The 20551-nt window shown below is 39.4% G+C and overlaps 1 protein-coding gene across 1 annotated transcript in view; it reads left to right on the top strand.

Annotated features, from left to right (window-relative positions):
- The window catches only part of SGCA (sarcoglycan alpha), a 358162-nt gene that overhangs the window by 123857 nt on the left and 213754 nt on the right, over window positions 1–20551 (top strand). The window contains exon 5 of the mRNA XM_044055148.1: window positions 1–23. This exon is cut by the window's left edge and continues 176 nt beyond it. Coding sequence (XP_043911083.1) covers window positions 1–23 — 23 coding nt within the window. The remainder of the gene's footprint in view (window positions 24–20551) is intronic.

The following is a 20551-nucleotide window of genomic DNA, read 5'->3' on the forward strand; positions in this document are numbered from 1 at the left end:
CCTCTTCCTGGGCTGAAGGAAGGGTAAGTCCGCAACATAATTAATTGTTTTAGTTATTAAAAGCAGTTGCTCAATTCAGAAAGATGTATATAATTTTAGTAAAAAGGACACTGTGTACACTTCTTTGCTTTCAACTGAGTAAGGAATATTCTCTTGACCTTTTAATTTCAAAGTATCTAGTATTTATAACTATAACCCAGCACAGAGTGCTCCATACAGGAGTGTCACATGAGAATTGCTCAGAGTTATGAAATGAGTAGAAATTAATGCTTAATTTAGACTGGGAAGATGAAGCTCTCAGCAAGGCTGAGCCTATTACAGTAGTGTAGATGCAGTTAATATAAAATACCCCCCTGTCTAGCTGCAATTAATGTAAAATACCCCCTGTCTTGCCTTTATTGCTTAGATAGCAATGTGGATGGTACCTCAGTTTTCTGCCTTGTGTAATTTGTCTCTTAAGCATGTTATGCCTTAAAGAAATAATCTGTGTCTAATTACCTGGTTAATGAACACAACAAAACAAATTACTGTTTTCACACCTTCTTGTTTATGTTATTCCACCAGTAGCAAAGATACAATGTTGCTCAAACTCATAACACTAGTTGGCACAGTCAGGACACCATTGTTACTATGTTTTATGTCTGAGACTAGAAATGGCATAGTACTGCACAATGCATCTAATTATTTCAGGTTTGTTTGTTTGTGTCTTTCGGCTTTTCCCGGTTAGGGGTTGCCACAGCGGAACTCCGGTCCACTAATGATTGGTAGATAAATTTTTATGTACCAGGTTACCAGCCCTGACGCACAACCTTCAACGAAGGCATGCCCCATTCACGTATGCCTCCACACAGAAGACGCTCTAGCTGAGAATCGAACCAGACAGCGTCTTACTGTGAGGCGACAAGACAGGGAATTATTCAGATCTATTATGTCTCCTGTATTTGTCATTTGTGGCTGAAGTGTGGAATATTTCAGGTGTCATCAGTGTTTCTACTTGATGGCTATTATCCTCTTAGATTTTAACTTGATGTGTCTTATCCTTTCTGATTTTTCTCCTTTCTCATGTTTGTTCTTTACACATCTCACTGCAAGTGGTTCTGGCTTCATTTCCATATTTTGTCTAGTTCTTCAGTCTGATCTGTACTGTTTTTCTCTTCTCGTGCCATCTATGTCTCTTTGGGGTATGTTGGCCTTATCTTACCCACTGTCTGCTTTTGCTTAAACTCTGTCCCCTATTTTGCCTCTTCATTTTCATGGTCCCCTTTACAAATATAGTATGAATCATGGCAATTTGAAAAAACAAGCAAAAAAAAAAAGCAATTTAACCGAAGTAAATTCTGAAACTTGTTGTTAAAAACTTGTAGGCCATGTGGCACTATTTTTCTTCTCAGACATTCAACTAAATAGGAATTGTCCATCTGGACACCCCTTACTTTGATAAGTTTATTCTCAAAATTAAAAAAAAAGCCTTTTCATACACCAAGTGATTTTTAAACAGTCTTGTTATATACTTTCATGCTACAGTTTTGTTTTAAGGAATATGTTTGTTCTTAGTAACTCCATGAAAATCTACTTTGATTGTAGGTTGTGAACATAAAATGCATTACTCCCTTATTATTTATTTTCCAAGACTATTCCGTGTACAGGGAAGGAAAACAATCAGTATATTTCATTCAGAATCTTCAAGACACATATCATACCCTTAGTCTCTCCATGTTCTTTCTCCATTTACTTCTTTCCATGGACATTTTTTCATCCCTTTCTTGTTTCCTTACCATTCTATCTGTCTGACATCTGTGTCTTCATTCCTACCTAATATAACTTTTTTGTTGCCTTTATCTCTTGGCCCATGTATGGAATAATTCAGTTTACTTTCCACGCAAGCAGCATCATTCTTTCAATATTAACATGCACACTGTTGATACTTCACCTTTCACCTTTTGTTTACATCATTAGGCTTGACTTAATGAGAAAATGGGTGAAAACACAACTGTGAATAGGGAACTAAAAGAGAAAGTAGTTAACTGGCAATTCAGTTGACAGAGTATCTGTTTTGTAGAATTTCAGAGAAACTGCATGCACAGATCTGTACGTTGTCAACTGTGCAACCAAACGAGGCCGGACACCACCTCAGCTTTATTTATGAAAGTTACCATTTGGCATTCCATTCCCTAATACTTGCATCAGTAATTTATAGGAGAATGGAATGTAAAACTGGAGGCATGTGGGAGGAAACTAAGTACAGGCAAGGCAGTTGCCAGGGCAACAAATGGGGGAAATCAGAATAAGTTGAAAACTGAGATAAAAGGGAAGATAATGGAACAGGTTAAAAGCTTCAGTTATCTGGGAGTGAGCTGGTGCTTGAGGGCAACAGGAAATCTAAATGTGAAGGGCAAAGCTAGAATTAAAGGGGCTGCATTCAGCTGGTTCAAAGTGTCAAGGAAAGAATGTCAAAGAAGCTGAAAAGTAAGATGTTCAAGTCAGCGGTGCGACCAGCAATTCTATATGGTACAGAAACCTGAGCAGTGAAGGCAGATAAGTTGAGGAAGGTAGAGGTGATGGAGATGAAGAAGTTGAGGTGGGTGATAGGATATCCAGTGTGGGGCAGATGAAGAAATAACGACATTAGAGAAGATGCAAAATTTAGCACCAATTGCAGATAAAGTCAAAGAGAACAGATTGTAATGGTTCGAGCACATATGCAGGAAAGCAGAACACAGTCCAGTGAAGTAGATTTGGGAGACACAAGAAGAAGGATCTATATTATGTGATCGAATGTTTAGGTGATTGAACACCTGAACGTCAACCCGTGAATGTTGAACTCTGACAATCGCGAACGGCTATTTACGCAACTTTTTTCCCTGGGAAAAATTTGCTTGGCTGTCATTGATAATTCACCCTTTTCCCCAATGTATAGCAATCTCAGAGTTGGTATATTTAGTTAGGGGGTTGTGTGGGACGCACATAAGTGTTTAAAGGTTTGTTTTGTTTTCTACGGTCAAGCAAATTTTTTCCCAGGGAAAACAATTTGCGTAAATGTCCGTTCGCGGTTTTAAGGGTTTGACATTTATGAGTCGACGTTTAGGTGTTCGATCACCTTAACGTTCGATGATGTAATACTAACCCAAATAGAAGGCAAGAGGAAACAAGGACATCCAGCAACGAGATGGATGGACTGTATAAGAGAAGGCCTGCCACATTCAGGCATGGTTGTTGAAGAAGGTAGGATAGTGGCATTTGATCGAGAGAAATACTGACGGTGGCTGGAACACCCTGACCGCATGTAGATAATGAGAAAAATGGGGATGCTGATGATGACAGTGACTGTTTATCAGCCCACTCGCTCAAATGTTCACTCTCCATGCTGTGTTTGCTGTGTGATCATTATGCCAATATTTCTTCTTCATGGCTTCATGGATATTGAGTGTGTCCAGTAAGTCCAAGTGTGCATCCATCTATCATGTAACACACACACACACACACACACACACACACACACACACACACACACACACACACACACACACACACACACACACACACACACACACACACACACACACACACACACACACACACACACACACACACACACACACACACACACACACACACACACACACACACACACACACACACACACACACACACACACACACACACCATATGCATTGATAATAACATCATTTCTTTTACTTGTTGACCAGAAAGAGAACAATGCTTTTATCACTTTTTTCAGAATTTGTACACAAAATGATATCAAGTTTGAAACGCCTCACCCAGCTTTTATTAGGATTCCCTTTTCAGCTGCATTAAAAATTGTTGACACTTTCCACAATCTTCTGCCCTTGAAACATTTGGACTAGTTGAATATAAATGTTATTCTTCTGAGATGCCATTCAGGGAAATAAGGAATCTTTTTATAGCTTAATTCCAAAAACTATATAAAACATGTTATTCTCTTAAAAATACCTCCATAATAAAGTTAATGTATCTATTCATTACAAGAATGATGATTAGTGCTGACAAGAATTGGAAGTAATAGTCTGGGATTTAACAGGATTTATTTTTTTAGAGTTGCCATTTCTCTATTTAAGTGAGACAGTGGTCAGCAAATAAATTAGGCTTCATTTGCTAATATGTTTTACTAAGCTACAATGATAGAAATTTATGTAATGAGGAAGGGCATAACTTTACTGTCAGATTACTTATTTTTATAACAGTAAAATAGTTAGCACATAGTTTAATGTTCTTCCCCTTTGGAAGATGTTTACTGTTGCTGCAGCAGCAAATATTAATAACTGGTTTACTACAGGTGCTTCCATACAAGTAGCTTGTGACATGCCTACTCACTGCCATTCGCTCAAAAAAGCTAGTGCCTGAACTTCCAGTAGCCCAGTCCTCATTTCTACATAGTCCTCCCTGCACCCGATCCTATAAAACTTTATAGCCCTACCAGAACCTAAACTCTAACCCTAAAACACCCACCCAGTTCCCAACCAGTGTCCTTACTTCCTAAACCTAAAACTCCAACCCCTCCCTAAATCTAAATGCATCAGTCTCTTCCTAACCCTAAAATTCCCCATCTTCTTCCTAAACCAAAGATTCCATTCATGCTCCCTAACCCAAAAATCCTACTCCTGCTCCCTCCCGGCTTCTTGCCTAAACTCATTCAAGTTAGTGCACAAGCAATGGTCTGTACAAACTACAAGTTTCTCAGTTCCATGTATTCAAGGCATTGTTGTTTTAGCACTTGGGACATGAATGCCTCTAGTGTTCCCATTAATAACAGTGAAATGAAGATTTTCAAAGTGTTAATGACCTATGTTTGACTACCTTTTAAGTTTCTTTAAGTAGGTATAAATATACTGTAAAGAGTTTTGTTTTCTTCTACCTTTCTTTTGCAAAATCAAAGTTATTTATAATCCTTTACAGAGAACCCATAGACAGCAATATTTATGGATGGAGTTTGTTTTATTCATATTGACATTGGGCATGCTGTGGTTTCATAAGGATAAGCAAGGATACTGGTCTTCCCTTTTTTCTGAGAAAATAAAAGAAAACCTCAATCTAGACCGTGTGAGGACTGGGAAGCATGAACATTTCATCATAGAATAAAGCAGTTTAGGTCAGATCATTCTCTACTACTATTTTTTTTAATGAAACTACTGCTTGTAATGCTGTTAGTTTTATGGAGTGCTCTATACTTAGAATCTGTCTTAATTTTGCATATAAAGATGCAATAAAAATTATAATAGACTAATTGTACTGATTTAGAAATTATGGGTATAATTTCCAGGGAGGGAGGTTGGCATAATGGTTAAGGTGCTTACCTTAGAAACGCAAGGTGCAGGGTTTGATTCTGACATGGGGTAATTGGCTAGGCTTAAGATGGCTCATAAGGGCAATTAGCCTAGTACTAACCTATGAACCAGATTTCATCTCATGGAAGTGAAATGTAATTTTTTTAAAGAACTTTTAATCGTTGTCCCTGGGGATGTCTTTTGCAGATTGTGTATCTGTAATTGCATGGAATGACAGGTACATTTCCTGTAGTCTGGTTTGTGCTTATCTTTTCAGACACACAGTTAACAAGAACTAATTTTAACCCTACAAGTGCTGACTTCCATATTACTTTGCATAATAATTAAGCCCATAGGAATGGGGAAGATATTTCCTCCTTTCATTGTTTGCGAATGTTGCAGTTTTCACAGTCATCTTAGTATTTTTCTGTTTTATTTGTTGGCTGTATTATTCAGTTCTTCCAGTAGCATATCAGAGTTGACCTGCACCTACGGTAAAAAGACATTCTGTTTACTTCACAACAGAAACTGCTATTAAAAATTCATTGAACAAGGGCTAGAATCGGGTATGGTTTTGTCATATCTGTTGCAATACAAAATGATCTGCAGAGTTTTATTTCTAAACCATCGACATAGGGCACTGAATTCTTCGGGTCTGTATCACAACCTCGAACTAGCAGAAGTTCGAACGTTGTAATATGGAACCCTAAAGTCAAAATTCAAAAATAGTGAAGCCATGGCACATCAATTTTTTTCCCAGGGAAAAAAAATTGGTGGGCTGTTTTCGGGACTTTGCTATTTCCTTCACTGTGGTGCGATGTTGGAGTTGGTATATTTAAGTAGGGGGTGTGTGAGGGGCACAGTCCCCCATGTTGGGGGTTGTGGGGGGTGAAGCCCCCCACTTTAGTTTAAGTTTAAGGTTTAATTTTTTTTTTTGGTCATGGAACAGTGACTTTTTTCCCCTGGGAAAAAAAATCGCTGTTCTGTGTTTTCGTTATTGTTGGGTTTCGGATTTTAGGGTTCGATATTACAACGTTCAAACTTCTCTTAGTTCAACATTGTGATATAGACCCGAATTCTTCCACTCTAATTCTAAACAGTTTCTCTAAATGTTTTGCCCAATATGGAAGGCTGTAATCCTTTCAAAGTGTCACTAGTAGTTAGGTATGGGTATCATTCCATATATTTAAAATTATCTAGATGTTGCCTTACTTTGTAAATTCTGATTGGGTAAATACTATCCACCTTTATTTACCTTAAAGTTTTTTGTCACCATCATGCTTACCCATATTAATCAAATTTTTCTCTTCAGTCTCCATCTTTAGCTGTACCAAGGAAGATGACAACTGGGAATCATACGATCATCAGGTGAAGTTAGGGGTTACTGCAGATGTAGATCATGCTGCCTTAATGGACTCTGTATTGCTGGTCTAAAAGTACAACTCTGCTTACATACATGCATACATACATACACACACGCGCGAGCACATGCACCTGCACACACATGCACACATATACACACACACACACACACACACACACACATGCGTGCACACACGCACGTGCATGCATACACTGGCATGTGCACACGTGCACACAGACACATACACGCACATGTGCACACACCCACACACACACACACACACACACACACACACACACACACACACACACACACACACACACACACACACACACACACACACACACACTCATTACAGCTGCAAAGTAGAGCACTAATCAGGGAAATAAGGGTAAAACTTGGCTATGCATGTAAGGGCCCTAGAGCCATTAGCCTAGTAACTTCCTATGATCTTATGAGCACTGACTGGCAGGCCAAGCTCCCAATGTTGGATTGTCTGTCTTGCTGAACTACCACACAAACACACAAACCCATTTAGGTGGCAGTATCATAACGAGAACTTTTCTCCTTGGGCCTCCGCTGAAAATGGGCTTAAAACCAGTCGGACTTTCCCGGTAAACAAATGTCAAATAAATATATACCAGCTGCAAACCTGCACAGCATTGGGGGAAGAGAAAACATCCAGTAATGGCAAAACACAACACAGTTACATTTGTGGTCTTGAGGTAAGTAAGTAAAAGCATTCCAGGAGCTGCTTTCTATCTGTTTGACTCGTACAGTTTACTGTTGTCAGGTTTGTTTTCAATGACTCTCAGATCTTCCCACACATTCACACATACTGATTGCACCTATGGGCAATTTAGAGGACTCTTGGGTCATCTGACATGTCTTTGGGATGTAGCATAAAGACAGAGCACCCAGTAAAACACCAAACAATAAAGGAAGAACTGGCAGTCTCCACATGGAAGGCACAGCATCCAGGAGTCATATGGGAGAACTGCTGCATCACTGGACTCTGTAAGTTCTGAATGCTATCACTGCCTTGTTTGGAATACATCCACTGCACTAGTAGGTTAATATAGCACTATAGTGACTAGTAGTTGTCTAAAATATGCATGACCAAAGCTTCCAAACTCAGGCTGCAATTCTACAGCATGTGCATAATCATTGTCACTGGGGATGTCTTTTGCAGATTGTACATCTATAATTTTATGGAGTGACAGCTACATTTCATGTAGTCTGGTTTGTGCTTATCATTTCAGACACACAGTTTACAAGAACTAATTTTAACCCTACAAGTGCTGACTTTAGCACAGCTTTTATCCCTGAGAAAATTTACCATACGTTAAATAAGGTAATATTGCATCTGGTATGTGGAGGCCTACCCTTAATTTCTCTGGCTGCTGAACTGCTTCCTTCAACCATAGCGCTCTTTAAAAGACCTTAGTCTTCAGATCTCTTTTGTGGTGCTAGAAGCAGTCGCATCAGAGAAACAGCATCAGGCTACCGATATTTTCACTGTGTTGTTTAAAGTGATTTCTCCTACTTGTTATCTCTGCCTTACACTTCTGATTCTGCTTTCAAGTTTGAGGTCCACTTATTTGTGAAATTTGCTGGCAGTGCCTGCAAATGGTCAGTTATGATCAGTGTAGCACCACAGTAAACAAATGTAAAATAAAATACAACTTATAATAGTTACAGTTGTTCTGTGTACCTCTCTACATCTGAGTGTTTCCTTACCTCTCCATTTTTTCCCCTGTTAGTATTCTTGTTTTTGGCTGTCGTTGTCATAATTCTTTCATTCTGTGTTTCCAAAACAAAATAAGAAGCAAACATATCTGATATTGTTTGTTGTTCTGCTGGGTAAACTTTTCTAAAGGTGTTTTCACCTCTCCCATTCTAACACCTTTACTATTTCTGATATACTCAGCCCTATTTAGAGCAATAATTTTGTATAATGCAGCCTTCAGCATGTACCTAATCAGGCATTTGCAACAGCTGGAGTGGCCACAGAGACTCCTAGTAAAAGAATACAGGGTGTAAGTAACATGTCCTATTAAGACAACCTCAAAGCCCTGTCCTTGTACTTGGTCTCCTATAGACTATTGAGGGGTGATCTATGCTTTACCTGCAAGGCATTCTCTGATCCAGCCCTGATGAATCCGCTACACATTTGCAAAACAAACAGCACTAAAATTCCTAGATCTGTGGATCTAAACCATGCTGTAACAAACAATGTGTCAGAGGGACAGGTATGTGTCTCACAGATTAACCTTTCTCTGGAACAGACTCCTCATTCATGTGAAACAGAGCTCTTCACTAAGACTATTCAAATGCAATTTGGGCAATGAATGGGAAATCACAAATTCACTCCAGTTTTTTTGCCTGTGGCACTTATGGACAGGGGCAGCTTGTAGATACTCTAAGATACAGGCATATACCAAAACCATTCTAGTCTGTGGGTACTGATAACTGGGCAAATTGGATCATGAATGGCTAGATTTAAAAAGGCACTAGGCCATTTGTCTGGTAACCTCCTACGATCCAATGATACGGCTCAATCACTATGTGCAAAAGATCTGCACGAAGGAAAAAAATAATGGGGGGGAAGTCAATGAACCAACTCAGAGAAAGATTTTAAATATGGCTTTTATATATTTATAAAGCCAGTAGAATAACAAGGTTTGCAATAACATGCATTTTCTGAAGGATGTGAAGTCTGAAACTCAAATGTCTGTCATTAAGTGACATTGATTTACAATGACTGTCCAGAAAAAACACACATTTTATGAAGAATAAATTAAAAAATGAGGCAATAATCTGGACATTGTGGGAAAATCTGGACATGTGAGAAGTATGGCTCCTGATGTCCTTGGCTGTAGCTTTGATATTTTTCACTCATTCTGGATTTTAGTGTTGACTACAGTTTAATCTTCTTACTCTTTGATAAAATGATTATTTTTGGTAATATGGATTATGCATTTAAAAAAGCAAATGTAGAAATATACTTCATCATAATGCAAAGACTCGGAATGTTTCTACTGCCTTGTGAGGACAAGCACAGTGAGTGTAATACGTGCCAATTAGTGTTTGAATGACAAAGAAAATGCTTTATGGGCAAAAAGGCTTTTGGTCAGGGTCGACAAATTCTCAGTATTGAAAGAAGGCTCATAGATGGATCCATCTACTTTTACATTGGAACCAGCTGTGATTACAGTTTTACCTGATTCTCCATAACAAGTGAAGTGGAAGCTAAAGCAGAGGTCTGAGAAACAAAGATCTTCAAGTCTACATCCTCATGCAAAAAAAAAAAACAAAACAAAAAAAATAAATAAACAGAAATCCTGCTGTAACCGTAAGAGTGATTTCTGAATGGCCATCTGCTAAGCTTGTCATATTGCCTACTATAACTTTCTTGACTGAAAACGAAATGCCACTATTTGCTTCCAGACCAAAGTCAAGAAGGTTATCTTCTATTCCACCTCCTGAAATGTATTTCTGTGTTCTAGGATATATTTCTCAGGGCTCTGTTGCTTCATCCCCCTAAAGTTTTAGGGTGAATAGAAGTCTTTATTCTTTTCTTCCCATAGGTCTTCCCAGTTTTCCTTGCCAGCCATCATGATCGCAGCACTGGCCTCAAGAAGGCCAGCATTGATCCTTAGGGTTCCTCTGTTGACATCAGAAGATCTGTCAATGTTGATTGCTGTCTTGAACTCAGGATCACAGCTTTTGGCATTAATGACTCTACTGTCAGCTTATACCATTGGCATCGATTGCCCTTCACTTGATACTGTCATTGTTGGTGAGTTTATCAGTCTTATTGTTATGGAACAATCTTTCATGGTTGAGTGCAGAGTGTCAAACCTTTCATTGTCAGGTGTCTTCTCCAGTGTCAGCCTCCTAGCAGTCAGAATCAGTACCCTCTTCTGCATGTACATCCTTTGGGATCTGTGTAAGTCTCAGTGTCAACCCTTCTGCAAACTGCAGATATTCCACTGAAAAACTGGCTATTCTGATTGTCAGGCAGCTGAGCAGAAGGCATGAAAGCCTTAAACTGGACCTCTAAAGGGATTATGGCTGTTATTGTGTTTTCTCATACTCTTTGGATCTATAACCTCTGAGGGCTGGCAGAAAACACATGCTTAAGAAAAGCACACTGACTCACCTGTTGAGTGTCCCACCCTAGATATCTCAATAAACAGGGTACATATTCATGACTACTCCCCTAGATGACACCAAGTTTGGGGAAATCTGAGAAATGATGCATCAGGGAGGAGATGATACACTGACCCAGTGTCTTCTGTGTGAGGACTCTTTGACCAGCATTTTGGACTCCCAAACCCTTTGTTTTAAGCACTTGAATGTGTCTTTGTTGGCTATATTTCTAGCATTTACTTGTATAAAATGTATCTTTAGGAAGTCATTTTTACGGAACATTAATACAGTTTATGGACCACTAAAAATTGCAAACTGTTAATTTACACTGAATTTATATACTGGCTTCATTTTACTATTTTAGAAAAATGCATGGATTGTGGTGGCAATCAAATGCTTGCTGATTAAATAGGGTTTCAAAAATTATATAATACTGTCTGTCATAACTGCCAGCTAGCCATTTGAGATTTCTGCACAGAACAGCCAGCTAACCTTGCAGTCACCAAGGGGATACTTAATTAGTTTAAATTATCTGCTGAACACGAGGTTTCATAAATTATACAGTGCTTTCTGTCATAACTGCCAACTAGCCATTTACAGTTTCTGTACAGAACATACAGGAAACTTTGCAGCCATCAGGGGGATATATAATTATTTTAAATTACTGTTGAAAATTTTGATTGTCTCTGTTTCATTAACAAGTGATTTTCAACTTGTGTCAGAATAAAGCCATTTCTCTGAAGGGCAGTCTAGATTATAGGGGGCTATACCTTGTTGTTTTGCCCCTTAGCTCTTCTAACAAATCTTACTCTTGGAAACTGAAATAACTAAATGGTACAAGTTGATTTCTGGACAATTAGTTTACATCGGTGCCATTGTTTATTTGACAACTTCCCAGACCGATATTTTCTTTTGCATGATCTTTTAAAAAGCGTACTGTAGATCTAATGAATTACTGATCTCAAAATAAGACACATAATCAGTAGTTTGCAGATACTACAGATGTATTTACCTGATCATGCCATTTTGAAAACTTTTTCTTAACCCATAAAACATTCATTCATTTATTTAGTCATGTATTTGTTCAGTCATTGTCTGGTACCTACTTTATCCAGTTCTGATTCATGTGAACCATAACACAGACTTAGCATGGTCAGTAAAAATTAATGCATAGTACCATCTGGATACCAACTTTCAGATCTATTTAAAGAAATGATACAGAACATGGCTGGGATTCATATACAAGTGGTGCATACCTGAACAACACTAGTATTTGAGGAGATCATTGCACAAAACTTTGCGGACAGCCATGGTGGTGCAGCTGTTAGCATTGCCACCTCACAGCAAGAGGTTCTCCAGTTCGATTCTCGGCTGGGGTGCCTTCTGCGCGGAGTTTGCATGTCCTCCCTGTGGTCGCGTAGGTTTCCTCTGGGTGCTCCGGTTTCCTCCCACAGCCCAAAGACATGCAGTAGGTGGATTTGACACTCTAAATTGTCCCTAGGTGTGAGTGTGTGCGTTTGTGTACCTTCTGTGGAAGGTTGTTGACACTGTAAAACTCCACTGCCAAGCATGAGCAGACAGATAATCTGCTGTGGCGACCCCTAACCGGGAAAAGAAGAAGAAGATTGTACAAAACTCTGCAGAGCTAAAGACACATTTTTTGGGATGTGGGCAGCCATGCATATCACTTGAAGGAATATATAAAAAAAAGAGGAGCACAGTGGTTAACAGGACAGATGGCACTGGATTATAATATGGCACGAGCAGCACTACCGTAGCTCATATGGCCTACTTGATGATTTTCTCAACTAAGGCAAACTAGTATGGCTTACACGTTGAGTGCTCACTCATAGAATGTAGTGATGTATACGTACATTTCTTGCTCACCTGATACAGGAAGAACAGCACAGATGAGCACAGCAGCTAAAAGAATCACCAATTTAGGTGTAGCACTGTGGCTACCTTATTCGGGATATACATGCAGAGAAAATGAGGTGAATAGAAAGTAGGAAAAGGGAGAACAGCAAGCACTGGTGAATAAAGAATGGTAATTATTATTTTTTTATTTATTTAACATTTGTTAACCGGGAAAGTCTGACTTGGAACAAAGCCAATTTTCAGTGGAGGCCCGGGGAGAATTGCTCCAGACACATGTCTTTGTAACGTGGGAGGAAGCCAGAGCACCCAAAACACAGGGAAGACATGCAGACTCCACACAGAAGGTACCCCAGCCAAGAATTGAACTGGAAAACCTCTTGCTGTGAGGTGACAATGCTGCCGCTGCACCACTGCACCATCAAGGGGGAGCCAGCCATAATAACCAAGAGCCAACCAACTGGTACACTGAGAACTGGAGAGAAGTAGTACTATAAAAAACACAAATCCACCGTCAAAAGACAGATATGTTACCTTTTGTTTTTTATTTAAATGTATTGTAATATGATATGTACTGTTTTAGCATTGAGAAAGGTTGTTTAACCGAAAGCTTTGCTGTATTAAAGTCTGTCTTCTGACGGTGGATTTGTGTTTTTTTAGAATAAAGAATGGTAACCAGAATAAACAGAATGTATGGACAGGGAAGGGTAATTTTTTGTGGAGAAATAGTCTGTTTTGTTAAGTTTTACAAAAGTAGGGTGTATAAGGAAGGTACTGAGCATGGCTGTGGGTAGGATTGAAGGGGGAGGGTAGGTAGCAGGGGCAGACTGAAAAAAAAAGAACTGTTTAAGTACAAAACGTGGGAGGGAAGTGAATTACACATGCATACAGTGGCTGGATAAATAGTCGTGGGAGGGGCTGGGTTATGAACAAAGAAAGGAGAAAGCTGTATAAGAGAAGGAACATGTAAGGATGAGCATAGGTTGGGATCCTGGCATGGGTGGTTGCCAGTCTTGTCTAGAGGACAACAAACACAGTCATCATCTGGGTGGCCAGTTATAAGGGCCAGTTTCTTCTCTCTGATGGCCAGGACCTGCAGGTCACATGATTGCATCAGCTACATCATAAGGTACTCGATTTTCCAAGTTTCAACATCCAGCTGCTGTTGCAACTCAATAGCAACCAATCTATTCATCTCATGCCAACTGATCCAATGTCCACCATCAGGAGAAGAGCCTTCACCCATCTTCTGAGAGGCAGGTATGGAGGGCACCATTAACCCCTCCAAGCCACCTCCAGTAAGGAAGGTGTCACTCCCATGTGGAGAGACAGACCTGGTAGCTACTGGCCAGTCAGCACCAGATGCTGTGACTGTGGAGACTTAGATGTTCTGATCCTCTTCTTCTCCTGTACAAGTGGACCTGTAGAAGGATGAAAGAAAGGAAAAAAATCACCACAAATGTGTGTGAAAAAGCAGCAGTGCAGATGTGAACACATACACACCTTGCTGTCCGGAGAGCATGATTTTTTCTCAGCCAGACAAGTTCATTAGCTGCTGCTCTGCTGCTGGAAAATACAAGTACAATAAATACATAAGTACTGTGAAATATACGTGCAGCAGGTAAGATGGTAGATGACAATGCTATTGAAACATGCTTACAGAACATTTCTGGCTCTATTTTCTGAACCTCTGCCTCCCATTAGTGAAGTAGGACAGGGTGACATCACTTTAATCACTGTAATAATGCAGACTTAATTGTCCACTGCTGTTTATATTTGTCCGGGCTGAGACTGAAATAGGACACTTTGGATCAGTACTCTACCCCAGTTACCAGACTAAATAAATAAATAAAGTGAGGCCAGTTGCATAGATTCATAGATTATTACTAGGCTAATGATGGGGGGGGGGGGGCTTTCTAAGCCTACTCAGGTGTTCCTGAAAGAATAAAGAAGTCCTGTGTCCAAATAGGACATTGAGGACCAGGCATGTATAAGCTACCTCTGTCCATAAGAGACATGGGTGCCAGGCATAAAGGACATTTCCTATTCCCCATCCACTGGTCTAGGTTGTGCTTACACTGGGTAACAGATGGACTCGGCTTCATATGGATGAGAAGCCTGTTCCATTTGAGGGGCAGTCTGTGGGACACTTATCTGTCTCTCCAGCAAGTTCTGTTTAAGTCACAGACAAACTTCTGATCCCCAGACCTTGTATTTCTGGTACTGTTTGACTTAGGAATATTCAGGAGATTCATAAGTGTTGGGTTTGCGGATGTCTTGTAAGCCAGACATAGATCACCCCTGAGCAATCTGTAGGAGACTGAGTAGAGGGAAAAGGCTTTAAGGTGCTCTGTGTAAAGCAGGTTTGTTATTCCTTGTATTCTTTTTGTTAGGAAACTCTGAGGTAGCTATAGTTGCTGCATATGCCTGGTCAGGTTTATACTGAAAGGAGCATTGTACTCTATGATTGGTCTGATAAGGTTGGAGTACAGTAGGATAAAGACTTCTTTGGACCTAGATACCATGCCCTTTCTTATAAGTTATACAAGATAAAAGGATTTCCTGACCACTGTGGCCATGTGGTGGTCAAAGGTAAAGTTACTGTCTATGTGTATACCCAGATCTCTGACCATTGGGTCAACTGTTAGGGCTGTATTATCAACATGATAATTAATTGGGATGGTTGACTTCCCAAAGGATACAATTATGCATTTCTTAGCATTGAGTTTAAGACCGTGGCTTTGGCACCATTTGTTAGTCAGAGCTAGACCTTCTTGAAGAAGGCTAGCATCTGCAGGGGAGTCAATGATAAACTAAAACTTACAATCATCTGTAAACTTAGTCAGCCATAATTTTGGAGGAATAGATGCCAAAAAGGAACGGGACCAATACCATGCCCTGGGGGACTCCTCTAGTGACTGGTCTCTTAGTGTAGGTGGCCTCACCTGTTCTGACCTCTGGATCCTATCAGTGAGCCATTTGGCTATCCAGTAGGTGATAAAAGGGTTTATATCTAAATTAGTGAGCTTGTCTTTATTGTCTGGGAGGGGTATTGTATCAAAACCCTTGGTCAGGTTGATGTAAGCTGTGTGTTCAGTCTTACCTTCATCCAGTGCTTTTTTGACCCTCTCAAAAAAGTCCACCAGATTTAATACACCTTATCTTCCTTTAACAAAACCAAACTGTCATGGGTCCAGTGTTTAAAGGTTACCTGTGTCCTCATGTAATATTGCCCATGATGATTCTTTCTATGGCCTTACATATGAGGCAGGTAAGACGTATTGGTCTGTAGTTACCCAGATCAGTGGTTGTATCTCCTTTGTGCATGGGAATAACTCTAGTCATCTTTCATTCCTTGGGCACAAGACCTGACTGCAGGCTCCAGTTGAAAAATGTTTCAAGTGGACCACAGAGGTTATGTTTCATGCTATTTATTAAACATACCGGGATGTTATCGGGGCCCATTAATGCAGTGTTCTTGGCCTTGGAAGGTGCATTGATGACCTGTTCCCTAGTAATGGTTGGGGTTATTGTGGTAAGTGGTATATCCTTTGGGCTATTGGGGGAGGGAGTGGGAGGAGAATTTTGAGCTGAACTTGTCAGCCAGAAGGTTGGCAATGGCCTCCGGTTCAGCGTGGTTGATGCCATTTACAATAAGTTCTGCCCATTGTTGTGTATTTCCCCTGGGGTTATGGATATAGCTGTAGATTAGTTATAGAAAGCTTTGTGGTTGTCCTTTGCCTAAGAGGCTGTTTTTTCTTCAAGTTTAGCCTTTGAAGTATTAATTAACTCTCTTAGCTGCCTGTTTAGATTGGTCAGGGGGTTTTTAATATGTATGGCTTCGTTCCTCCTACGCATGGCCAAGATCTTTTTACTTTTATTGTATAACCGATTGATATTGCGATTACATCAGGGTGGCCTGTCTTTTGAGTTTGTCTTATTATTAATATGAGTGGGTACAGGTCACTCTGTACAGATTTCAATATGGCTGTGCAGAGATTTTGTAAATAATTCAGCATATGCTATGGTGTTTACTAGGTTGTGCTTAGAATTTAGCCGTGGTGTCACTTATTAATGAGAGGTTAGCCTTGGAATGGTTGTTAAAGGTTTTTATTTCAAGCAGTACTGCCTTATGTTCAGATATGATGAGTGAACACATTACATTGGGTGAGAAACATCATCCTCCTCCCCCCAGAGTTCATGAGTACAAGGTCAAGGATATTTGCATCCCTGGTAGGAGAATGGACCATCTGTTCTAGGTATCGCTGGGCGTGTGCATTAGAAGTGATGTAGGACTCCCAGTCTATAGAGGGGTAGTTGAGATCCCCCATGAATATGGTATTGGGTTGAACAGTGAGGGACTCTAATACATTGAGACAGGTAGTATAGGTTTCCTGGGACATGGAGGGGGACCTATAGGTTGCAGGATATGGTATGAGGCCCTGTTTATGGTGTGTTGCACATGTATGAGTTCCAATGGGTCATATACTTTAACTAGTCCAGATGTGAGGTTGGTTTTAGGATAGACTGAGACTCCTCAACCTTTAGTTCCCTCCTGTGCATTCTGCATTCCTAGCCAGATCTTGGTAGACATACACTTTCTTCAAAAGGCCATCATACATGCCCAGTAGGCACTCCCAAAAGTTCCTCATCAGGGAGATCAGGAAAATCCTGCTCCCCTAGGAACACTGTGCTGGAACCCTGAATCTCCCATTTCCTGAAGTAAGCATGGTTATTCAATTAGGTCCTGTCAGGGAGAAAAAATGACTGCTGCATGAACATGGATGCATGTTTTTAAATCATGTGTCATACAGTATAACATGCACAATGGTGCTATTTGTGTACACATGGTTGTACATGAGCAATCAGGTCACATGTTTTATGTTCAATGTGAGATGCATGTCTTGGAGCAAACGTATGGATAGCACATTGCGCACTGGGACTCATTCACAGACAGTGGCACTAACTGGCTTCAGAATCATAGCTGCCATGCTGACTACCTTGTTAGCATGATATAATGTGCCTGCTCCGTTATCTGCAATACCACTTATAACTGTACACCTTCAAAACAGAGAACCTTGATTAAAGCTTGTATAGATGTGCAGCTTCACAGAGTTCAGTAAGGAGTCCTGCTTGACAGTCATAGCTGGCTCATCTGATGCCTGGTGCCCCTCCATGACCTTGCCCCCAAAAAAGATCCTTACTTCAATCTGGCACTCCTCCCTCCTCTCCTAATGAAGAGTGTTGGGTCCCTTTCACACCCTCACATTTACTTGAGGATTAGGGAAAAAGAAAGAAAATGTTTGCCAGTCTTGCCCCCTAACACCTTGCTCCTTTACCTAACTCTAGCTGCATTTCTGCTGCTTGGCATAGTACTTCAGAAACAATAACAAACTGTTGATGGATACCAAGGAGAGTGAGACAGAACCTACCACACCTTGTACATGGCCTCTACCCGCACCAAATTTTCTCAGTGTAAAATGTTAACCATCTGTTAATCCCAGCCTATATAACAGAAATCTGATAACCCTTAATGATAATAAACATGGGACATGTTGAAAATAATTTTTTGGGGATGAGGCACCAAAGGAACAAAAGAACACTGGTCCAGGCTAGTACTCAAAAATGCAGAGATACAAAAGATTTTTGGCACTTAAGAGAAACACAACCAAGAAAGAAAAGAAATACAATTGGAGTGGCAATTTATTTGTAAGATTAAACAAGGATATTATGGAAGACAACATGCAGTGGAAGTAGGGAAAATAAATATTTGAATTTAGCAGTTTGTTAAAGGATGACCTGTGCCTGACTTACAGGGCAGTCTCTGACCCAGCCCTGATGGAAATGCTACACATTTGTAAATCAAACTGCATGAAGGTTACTCACTCCAGGGATCTTAGCCTAGCTTCTGACATGAACAGGTATTGCTGGAAAGACAGATACATCACCCAGAGACTGCCAGTTCTGTGGAACAAGCTTCCAATTCATATGAAACAGAGCCCTTCCGTGACCCTCTTCAAACGCAACCTAGATCAATGGATGGGTGACCGCAAATTTACTCCTAATGTGGTTCCCATGTCCCTCCGGGACAGAGGAAATCATTATTAACTACCATAGACCCTTACCTCTACAAACTTCTCTCACCTGACCACGACAATTGGGGCAACTCAGGATAAATATGGCTAGGTTCATAAGGGCTCTAGGGCCATTATCCTAATAACCTTCTATGAACCTATAAAAATAAAATTCAAAAATATTAGGTAGTTATAATTTTAGGGATATTCATTTTTTAATTCAGTCTCAAACATTTTGGGAGCTTCTGAAGCAAAAATCCATCTCCAATCAGATGATTAATATCACAGTTAAAATAAAAAAAATGCTTTCATTTTTTTAAACACCATTAACTTCAACAGTTAATAAACATGGAACAATGATATGGATACATATACAGTTACAGAAAAGAAAACAATCAGTTTTAAACAATTTTCATTAACTTCATGCATTTTATATATATATATATATATATATATATATATATATATATATATATATGTGTGTGTGTGTGTTTTTTTCTTTTTCAGCAATTATCATTCATTCCAACATTACATGAACTGCTCAAGTCCTAAAATTTCACTCCTCCTAATAATTATTGTATGTTTATTGTTTGCACAAATCCCAAATTTCTATGTAAGTTACTCCTTAACTTTTCTAAAGATCTCACCTTCAATTATTTTATTATCTTTACAGTATTCAAAACTTCATTTACTGTTGGTTTAGATTTTGATTACCATTTTTAGTACTTTCTTTTTTGGCAACCAGTAGCATTAAACTTAGCAAGGCCTTAGCATGTTCATGCAATTCATATATCCCAGCTCAAAATAATTATTTCCTTGATTACATTCATTTGCTTCCCCAACATATCTAACAAAGTACTGTCCTTGGAATTTCAAACTCTGCTAACTTGTTATATTGCCAGAAAACATGTTCCCAATTACCCAAGTCTTTCTCAGCACACCTCTAGCAATTGTCATCTACCTGAGGAAACATTTCTGAAGTCTTCTTAGGGTATAAAATTATCTATGCAAACACATCTGAGCAAAAATACTAAACCTTCTAGTCTTTATTGCATACTTGGGAAGCATACAGATGCCTTTCTACTGTCCCTTTTGTAAATTATTTTTCCATTATACTATTCCATTTCTTTTAATAGTATTATCTAACATGTTCTGATTGATTCTTACAACTATTATACAACATTTTATATGTCCTACCAGTTATCCATTTTTAATGGTAATTTCTGTTCATAGGTTCATAGGTTAGTACTAAGCTAACTGCCCTTGTGAGCCATTTTAAGCCTAGCCAATTATCCCTTGTGAGACTCGAACCCTGCACCTTGTGTTTGTAAGGCAAACACTTTAACCATTAGGCCACAAAATCTCAACCAAGTGTGGTCTTTCACGTAACACTCCCTTATCCCTTTCTGTTTGATTATACTTGGTTATCAATCCATGGAAGGGAAGGGAATCCAAACTTCTATTTGACCACATACACCTCTGTTGCTATTCTTTCCATAGATTTTACTCACAATATATTGGCTCCCTTGCAGAATTTCTCCAGTAAAGTCTAGCTCTCCACTGCCAATTTTCTGTACCCTAAGTTGCAGTCATCCCTATTAATAAAATTTCTCCATTCCTGTATTGGGTTAAGTTTTAAAATAAAATTTAAATAATTTCTGCTACTTTATAAATATAATATTAAGTGCAGGTGATGTTTCTTATACAAGTGCCTCACAGCACATTTTTTAGTCATTTCCTAATTAACTAACTTCAGACAGTAAACACTCCATCTGCTGGTG

The sequence above is a fragment of the Protopterus annectens genome, chromosome 13.part0 (assembly GCF_019279795.1).
Source record: "Protopterus annectens isolate FY-2018-M chromosome 13.part0, PAN1.0, whole genome shotgun sequence".
In the NCBI taxonomy this organism is placed as follows: domain Eukaryota; kingdom Metazoa; phylum Chordata; order Ceratodontiformes; family Protopteridae; genus Protopterus; species Protopterus annectens.